Source organism: Nerophis lumbriciformis, linkage group LG21 (genome assembly GCF_033978685.3).
Source record: "Nerophis lumbriciformis linkage group LG21, RoL_Nlum_v2.1, whole genome shotgun sequence".
Taxonomy (NCBI): Eukaryota; Metazoa; Chordata; class Actinopteri; order Syngnathiformes; family Syngnathidae; genus Nerophis; species Nerophis lumbriciformis.
This window is the reverse complement of record NC_084568.2, coordinates 18,810,001-18,819,428: the sequence shown is the minus strand read 5'-3', so window position 1 is coordinate 18,819,428 and position 9,428 is coordinate 18,810,001. Positions and strand designations below refer to the sequence as shown.

The 9,428-nt window shown below is 42.6% G+C and overlaps 1 protein-coding gene across 1 annotated transcript; it reads right to left on the bottom strand.

The window, feature by feature from the left end:
• Positions 1-1,807: 1,807 nt before the first annotated feature.
• LOC133621013 (transmembrane protein 42-like) lies at positions 1,808-9,398 on the bottom strand. Its single transcript, XM_061982778.2, has 3 exons — positions 9,170-9,398; positions 5,464-5,610; positions 1,808-4,562 (listed from the first exon to the last, which is right to left on the bottom strand). Exons 1-3 carry the CDS (start codon positions 9,344-9,346, stop codon positions 4,422-4,424), a joined length of 465 nt encoding a protein of 154 aa, XP_061838762.1. The 5' UTR covers positions 9,347-9,398; the 3' UTR covers positions 1,808-4,421.
• Between the last annotated feature and the right edge of the window lie 30 nt (positions 9,399-9,428).

The window sequence follows — 9,428 nt, the reverse complement described above, 5'->3', positions numbered from 1 at the left end:
ATTGGGTGTCTGTGGGTAACTCTGCGGGAGGGAAAGGCACTGATGTAATAATGCATTTATTTTTCCTAATAATTTCGGGAGCTACTGGCTGATCTACATTTATTTTTTTTTTTTTTTTTTTTTATTTTTTTTTTTTTTTATGTCCTGTCCAGCTTCTCAGGCAAATCATATAGTTGATGTAGATGCCCATGACGGCTGTTCAGATTTACTTTACAAAAGAGAAGTGTAGGATACTTCTCTTGTTGCCTTATTTGTATTTGACTTTATTAAATGTATTTATATTATCATTTAGTGCAGCCGGGCCGGAGCAGGAGGGGATAGAAAGAGAAAAAAAAAAGAAGACAGAGGGGGAAATTGTGGGGACAAGAGGGGGATTAGACAGAGAGACAAAAACAACAACAGCAAACAACAACAACAACAACAATAGAGCAACATCAGCAAATATGACATGTACAAATATGATGGTAAAAGTAATAGCAAATAAGCAGTTAGCGAAAAATAAAAAATAATACAGAAATGACAATGAGCATTATTACACTACAAATGGATCAATACAAATACCAATAGAAATAGCGCTATTGATAATGAACAATACCAATAATTTACCTTTATTATCAAAAATACAGTTGTTTAAATGCAACAATACATATACGTAATGATAACTTGAGATACGAAAGAATGCAGAAAAATGGAGGGGGAGAAAGAGAAGCAACCTACATTAACCTTGTAGATTGTTATAGTCACAATAGGTTAAGCTTTGTCAGTGTGCCATGTGTTACACCCAGTTTACCCTAGGGCAACAACGTTAATATATGTTTGATGAAACGTGATTATGTGCATGAGTGTAAGTATGCATATGTACTTGTATATGTACAGAATGTGTATATGTGTTTGTACAATGAATGTATATGTACAGAATGTGTATATGTGTTTGTACAGTGAATGTATATGTACAGTATGTGTATGTGTATGTTTGTATATTGAATGTGCGTGTGGATGTACGAACATTAGGTAGGTAAATATGTACTGTATTTGTGTATGTATGTGGGAGCGTAGGTACCTATGTACGTATGTGAGCATATGTGAATTTGCATGTACAATACATTCGACTCCCAGAGTGCGTGGGAGCCAGAGCACGGCCCCATCACCCCCGAGAGCCCAACCCACAAACAGGAGGCGTGGTGCCCAGGGAACCAGGGACCACCGCCCCCACGCAGCCAAGCCGGCCAGCGACAGGAACCCCAGAGCCCGACCCACCGTACCGCCCACAAGGGCCAGCAGCAGGCCGCAGACAGACGCACCCGGCAGAGGACAGGGCACGAGAAAAGCAGGGGACAGCCAGACCCCAAGCCAGCGAGAGACTACACCCCACACGGGCAGAAAGGCGAGACGCCCCGCCCGAGGGACCCAGAGACTCCCCGCAACCGGACGGGAAGACCGCCCCCGCCCCACCGGCAACCGGGCCCCCACGAGCCCACCCCCCACCCCCGGAGAGCGCGGCGAGGCCAGCCCCCGGCCACCCCACCCAAACCGGCCGCCGCAGGACCACCCAGGCACAGGGCCACGGGAACCACCCACCCCACCCGCAGGGACCCCAACGATGGAGATGGAACAACCAGCAACCGCCCCGCCGAGCCCCCCCCCTGAGGGAGGGGAAAAATTAAAAAATAATATTAATAAAATATATTTAAAAAAATAAATAAATAAATAAATTAATTAATTAATTAAAAAAAAAAAAAAAAAGAATTAAAAGAAGATCACAGACTACAATAACTGTTAGTAGTACAGTCTATTATTGTATTGTTTACATACAATATTTATTATCTAAAAGTTAGTTTTTCTTTTTAAAGGCTGTTTTTAGGGGGGACAAGTAGGGCTGAACGATTATGGCCAAAATAATAATCACAATTTCATTAATATTGAAATCACGATTGTTAATCACGATTATTTACTGTTAGAACATATTTTAACATCAACAGTATGTAAATGTTGCTTTTATTTCAAAATGAAACTATGACAAACAATGCATTAATATAAAATAAATTGTACAATAGACAAAGGGATAATTTAAATTAAAATATGCCATTGCAGATCATAAAGTGCAAACAAATGAAAAAATAACATTATGCATGAAAGTCACATACAAAAGAACACATTCATTGTACTGCTCACATTAAATATAGGACATATGTCTTTGGCCAAAACAACGCTATTACAGCTGATATTTTGGCGAGTCTTTGAGAGGTGGATGGATACGGGGTCCGTTAGGGTATAGTTGATGTTACGCTCGTCTGTATTTTGGGAACTCCCGCTTTTGTAGCTGTTTGTCGGGGCTTTGCGCCGGTGGCGCTCAAACGATGGCGGTTGAGAAAAGAAGGAAAGTGTTGTTAATGCTTAACGTGTCTCCGCAACTCGATAATTTCCAGGTTTCGGAAATGAACGGGAGTGCCGAGAGAACGGCGAAGTGTGCGATTGTGTTTCGGGGGTTAAATTGGGTGTCTGTGGGTAACTCTGCGGGAGGGAAAGGCACTGATGTAATAATGCATTTATTTTTCCTAATAATTTCGGGAGCTACTGGCTGATCTACATTTAACCTCTGTTGTCACTCGCTTTCACATGAACCCACAGTCTATTGGTCGCCCCCTGGTGGTTGGCTGACTGTTGGTTGTCAACGTGCTTTGTTTGAAATGTTTTTTTAAATGTTAATATTGCCGACGATCTCCCTCATTTAATCGTAGCGGCCAAAAGCGTGATCACGATTAAAATTAAATGAATTGTGCAGCCCTAGAGGCATGCACCAATTACTTTGATTTCAATTAATTTTAATGTAAGATTTGAGATACAAGTATTTTGAGTTAAGCTCTCCATCACAGAACCAGTTGAGGTACTACTGTTTAGTTGTTTTTTTTAAATCGTTCACAAATAAGTTTAAGATGTTTTTGTTTGTGTACCTAAAATATTTGTCCTGTGTTTTGTTCTGGTTTCATAATGTATACAGTAAGTAAAAGGTATTGGGCTTGGCATCAGTATAGATACTATGGCGGTACCGGACCTGTATTTATTTTGTATCGGATTGATGCAGTACCAAAATGTGCGTTAGCACTTACCCCCAGTCCAAACTTTGTCACTCAGATAGTAACTTTCTCTCCGTACATTTAGCCTTGTTGCTCTTTTGTCACAATGTTGTCGTTTAAAAAAAACAAACACAACTATTCTGGGCCGTAATGTGGGTCAATTAAATGGCCCACGGGCCACACTTTGGACACCCCTGCCTTAAAGGTTACACTAGTATCATCTTCATTGACAAAGCTAACAATTATTTTAGACCAGATGAGAGGTTGAGTCCTAGTAAACATCAGCTTCTTGTTATTGTTTGACCATTAATCCACAATTTTAAGGGATTTGCTCAGTCGACGAAATGGTGACATTTACATTACTTCCAAAAATAAACCGATTCAAACTATTATTTTTTCCATCCATCCATCTTCCCCCGCTTATCCGAGGTCGGGTCGCGGAGGCAGCAGCCTAAGCAGGGAAGCCCAGACTTCCCTCTCCCCAGCCACTTCGTCCAGCTCTTCCTGTGGGACCCCGAGGCGTTCCCAGGCCAGCCGGGAGACATAGTCTTCCCAACGTGTCCTGGGTCTTCCCCGCGGCCTCCTACCGGTCGGACGTGCCCTAAACACCTCCCTAGGGAGGCGTTCGGGTGGCATCCTGACCAGATGCCCGAACCACCTCATCTGGCTCCTCTCGATGTGGAGGAGCAGCGGCTTTACTTTGAGCTCCTCCCGGATGGCAGAGCTTCTCACCCTATCTCTAAGGGAGAGCCCCGCCACCCGGCGGAGGAAACTCATTTCGGCCGCTTGTACCTGTGATCTTGTCCTTTCGGTCATAACCCAAAGCTCATGACCATAGGTGAGGATGGGAACGTAGATCGACCGGTAAATTGAGAGCTTTGCCTTCCGGCTCAGCTCCTTCTTCACCACAACGGATCGATACAATGTCCGCATTACTGAAAACGCCGCACCGATCTGCCCGTCGATCTCACGATCCACTCTTCCCTCACTCATGAACAAGACTCCGAGGTACTTGAACTCCTCCACTTGGGGCAAGATCTCCTCCCCAACCCGGAGACGGCACTCCACCCTTTTCCGGGCGAGAACCATGGACTCGGACTTGGAGGTGCTGATTCTCATCCCAGTCGCTTCACACTCAGCTGCGAACCTATTATTTTTTAAGAAAAAAAAATTCTGAATGTAATTTTGTCTTGGACCAACATTCTTACCTGCATTCCATAATTGTCATAAATCTACACAAAATAATGTGTCATTTTTCTTTGGCGGAACGGAAAATCAGAACGACTGAAAGAAAACATGGTGCAGCAGTCTGAGAAGCATAGCTTAGCGGAGACGAAAAATACAATGTCATTCATCCTTGACGGTGTCCTGATGCCGATCCTGCGGAGAGACCCTCTGCAGGACCAGCAGGCCAGAGAAAGTCAGGGATATCCCGACCCACCACAGTGTTATCTGGGCCTCACCAAAGATCAGCTGGCCCAGGAAAGCCTTTAGAGGAAATAAAACAACACAATAAACTTCTAAGACTCAAATGGAGAAAATCCATTATCGTACAGTACAACTCATTTATGTTAAAATAGCCTTTGGTTGCACTAACATTGTCACCGACATTTACAAAATAAATGTGTGCATTTTGTTAGTTGCTGTGGTAGAATCTAGGTTATTACTGCTGCTGTTAATTTTAAAACTTACTTCGCTTTACTGAACAGGGCGTCACGTGTGCACGTTTTAATGCCGGGTAACTGGACAGCAATTATATTGCAAAACATTTCAACATAAACAGACTGATTTTTCCCAAAACTTCAGGGCAACCTAATCTACAGAACCCTCATTGTACGCACTTTTCGATTTCGATCACAGACTAAATAAGAATATGCTTTGTTGTAGGAACCTTATTTCAGTGAACGAACGTTTCATTCACACATTTTGTGCCCGGCAGCACATCCTTTGTTGTTCATTCAGTCAGACCGGCAAATATAAAAGTTCTGCGTATATTCAGCGCTGGAATGCGGAACGTCAACAGCATGTCGGTGCCATTTCGCAGGCGCTGGAAAGGACACATTGACTTGAATAAAAGGGAAAATGTCTGCTCCTGTGGCAATGACGTTCCGCTGCCGTTTCGCATCCTGTGGAAATCCGAGGTTAGACACTTTGCTGTTGCTGCATCTGGGAGGTCAACTCTATTTGTTCCTTCACTTTCTGTAGGTGTGATAATAACCAGGTATCCCAATATGTGTATAGGTATTATAAAATACAGTGCAATCAATTCTCTGGTTGCCTATCAATGCAGCAGCTCTGACAGTAGCCATTGTTGAAACAATCTGCAAATGTCAAAGTACGGTAATTTTCCATATATGTGTTTGTGTGAGAGATAGAGGCTTTGACTCACGGAAGATACGAAGTTGGAGGCAGTGGTGGTCACAGTGGTCCGGGTGGAAGAGGAGGAGTGCCTGAGTGCTTTGGCAAGGAAGGTCCACATCACAGCATTGCAGGTAAAAAGCAGGCCGCCACACAGCAGCCTCAGCGGGATGTGCAGCTGAAACATGACATCATCAATCAATCACATTAGGTTCAGACTGCAGCGGAACCAATTCCTATGTCGCTCACTGTGAAAGTTAGGGCAGCATGTTTTGTTACTGCTAGCTTTTACAGCGCTTAAACTTATTTGAACGCTTACACTTTGGAACAAGTGGCTCTTTGTTTTTACTTTTTGAGGTTATCAGACGTTCACGTCTTCTCTACACTTCCATGAAAGATAAAATAAAGGTAAGATTGTTCCAATTAAGGACGTGCATGATAATTTATTTTTAAAAAGTAAGTGCAATCATAGGGGAGGACATTACCTATAGGAAATTGAGCTACATAATGGCCTTGGGGCCATTTGTCCCGCGGCATATTCTGAACATAATATACAACTTTTTACTTTGTTTTTTTCTTGAATGAAATGATCATATTTGCACTTTTTATTTTAGCATGTAAGTAAAGGGCTCCTGTCCCCCAAATTTTTGGGATCCTGTGTTTTTTAATGAAATACTCTATAAGTCTCAAGTTGCATATAGGGTAAATCTGCATTCTACTCCTCTTGGCCGGATTACACAGCCTCCTCACCCGATCATGCCTACTCTTGATTAGTCAGGGGTAAGGTTGTGCGATATACGATATAAATGATACCAATGTGGCCGACGATAGCGCTTTTAATACTGTCGTGATTATGCATATTAATGACGCATTCTAGCTGTGTCCTGCAAATCTGACAGCGGCAAACGTCCTCCCTCGCGGCTAATGTCCCTCCACAGCCACATTTAAGTCTGCAATTCTCTCCTCCATGGCGGCAATTAAACAACATTTCTTACAAATTAAATTATCACTGGAGGACATGCAATACCACTGAGGAGGATATGCTAACCGCTAAGATAAAGACTTTGACTGTAAACAGAGGCGATACAAATATCGACGATACAGAGTATCAGCATGTGGTTGGTACTACAGTGTTTACATCAATATTTTTTATTATAAAAAAAACAAAACTTATTGTTGTTTTTATTATGGTTTTCAATAGTTTTGTTTATATCATGTGTCTAGTAAATAAGTCCCTGTACACAGGAAAGCTTTTATGGTAAATAATAGAGATGTCCGATAATGGCTTTTTTGCTGTTATCCGATATTCCGATATTGTCCAACTCTTAATTACCGATACCGATATAAACCGATACCGATACATACAGTTGTGGAATTAACACATTATTATGCCTAATTTTGTTGTGATGCCCCGCTGGATGCATTAAACAATGTAACAAGGTTTTCCAAAATAAGAGAACAACTTCAACTCAAGTTATGGAAAAAAAATGCCAACATGGCACTGCCATTTTTATTATTAAAGTCACAAAGTGCATTTTTTTTTTTATAACATGCCTCAAAATAGCAGCTTGGAATTTGGGACATGCTCTCCTTGAGAGAGCATTAGGTGGTTGAGGTGGGCGCGGTTGGGGGGTGGGGTTGAGGTGGGTTGGGGCTACGGGGTAGCGGGGGGGGGGGGTGTATATTGTAGCGTCCCGGAAGAGTTAGTGCTGCAAGGGGTTCTGGGTATTTGTTCTGTTGTGTTTATGTTGTGTTACGGTGCGGATGTTCTCCCGAAATGTGTTTGTCATTCTTGTTTGGTGTGGGTTCACAGTGTGGCGCATATTTGTAACAGTGTTTAAGTTGTTTATACAGCCACCCCCAGTGTGACCTGTATGGCTGTTGAGCAAGTATGGCTTGCATTCACTTGTGAGTGTGTCAAAAGCCGTAGATATTATGTGATTGGGCCGGCACGCAAAGGCAGTGCCTTCAAGGTTTATTGGCGCTCTGTACTTATTCCTACATCCGGCGGGTACACAGCGGCGTTTTAAAAAGTCATACATTTTACTTTTTGAAACCGATACCGATAATTTCCAATATTACATTTTAAAGCATTTATCGGCCGATAATGTCGGCAGTCCGATATTATCGGACATCCCTAGTAAATAATAGTAAAAAACAATAAAAAAATGCAATTGATATTGTTACACCGCCATCTTGTATTTTTGTCTGATTATAATTGTGATCAAAATTAAAGAATTGAATCATCTCAAAAATGTTAAGTATCGGTATCAGCATTAGTATGACCAATACTGTCCCTGTAATTACTTGGTATTGGATTCATATTCAAATTTGTAGTATCGTCCAAAATTAATATAAAGTATTGCGACAACAGAAGAATAAGTGCTTATTACATTTTACCAGAAGTGTAGATAGAACTATATTACAACAGAAATCAACTAGATATTAACAGTAAATTAGCAAGTATGATAAATAAATGATAGAGTGGCCGTGCCAGCAATCGGAGGGTTGCTGGTTACTGGGGTTCAATCCCCACCTTCTACCATCCTAGTCACGTCCGTTGTGTCCTTGGGCAAGACACTTCACCCCTTGCTCCTGATGGCTGCTGGTTAGCGCCTTGCATGGCAGCTCCCGCCATCAGTGTGTGAATGTGTGTGTGAATGGGTGAATGTGGAAATACTGTCAAAGCGCTTTGAGTACCTTGAAGGTAGAAAAGCGCTATACAAGTATAACCCATTTATCATTTATAAATGGGTTATACTTGTATAGCATTTTTCTACCTTCAAGGTACTCAAAGCACTTTGACACTATTTCCACATTCACCCATTCACACACACATTCTCACACTGATGGCGGGAGTTACCATGCAAGGCCCTAACCACGACCTATCAGGAGCAAGGGTGAAGTGTCTTGCTCAAGGACACAACGGACGTGACGAGGTTGGTAGAAGGTGGGGATTGAACCAGGAATCCTCAGGTTGCTGGCACGGCCACTCTCCCAACTGCGCCACGCCGTCCCCATATATTAATAATAGTTTTGAAAAAAATAATACAACAGGAAATGATGCAGCATGTGATGGAATATGTCAGTGAGCCTTTGTTTTGAAATGGTTCTGTTGTCATTCATATGCCAAATAATATATTGTGATCTATATCGTTATTGTAGGAGGCTGCAATATATATTACAATATATATACATTGACCTTATTGCCCATCCCTATTTAGGGATCAGTGTCCCGGAGTCTGATTGTGTCAATGTTATGGGGATATATGGAAATAATGACAACAAAATAAAGGGTCCCTTTTCTGAATTTTAAAATATGTGTGATTCTGATCATGTTTGCATCTATAGATGCAAAGATGCTGAATTTGCTGAACTTGTCCTGATCAAACAAAGGACAAATGGTAAAATATTGCATTACAAACATAATGTAATATGCCTTGTGTGGGGGATATCACACGTGTTTGGCATCCTAGATTAGATCAAAATTGAAGCAAATAGTTCAAAGAATCAATCAATTAACCTTAAATAAACGTGACGTAGGATACGCGCGTGAAGGTCAAAAGAGAAAGCCACGCGCGGAAACAACGCTTTGATGCCAAACATCGCGATAACACACAGCTGCAATGTCACCCATTACGAGAGTACATCCGCAGCCTCTCTCGTCGTCTTGGAGCGGTGCTGAAGCTGAGTGAGCCGGCGGAAATGTTAAGTAACCCGACTTCACCTTCCCTCACCCGGTCACAGGCGGTAGTCTCGTCCGCTTGTCTAAATTTCCGCTGCTCGCCCCACGTCCGGAGCCCCGTCTCGCACACTCCCTTCAGGTAGTCCGCTCCGAGGGACAGCTTAGCGGACGACGACGCCACGGCCGCCAGGAAACCCGCCAGCAGTGCATAGAAAACTCCGGGAAACATGTTGAGAGGGCTTGAGGTCTACTCCATATTCACATCTCTGTCGCCGCTGCTCCGCTCTGTGTGTGTGTGTGTGTGTGTGTGT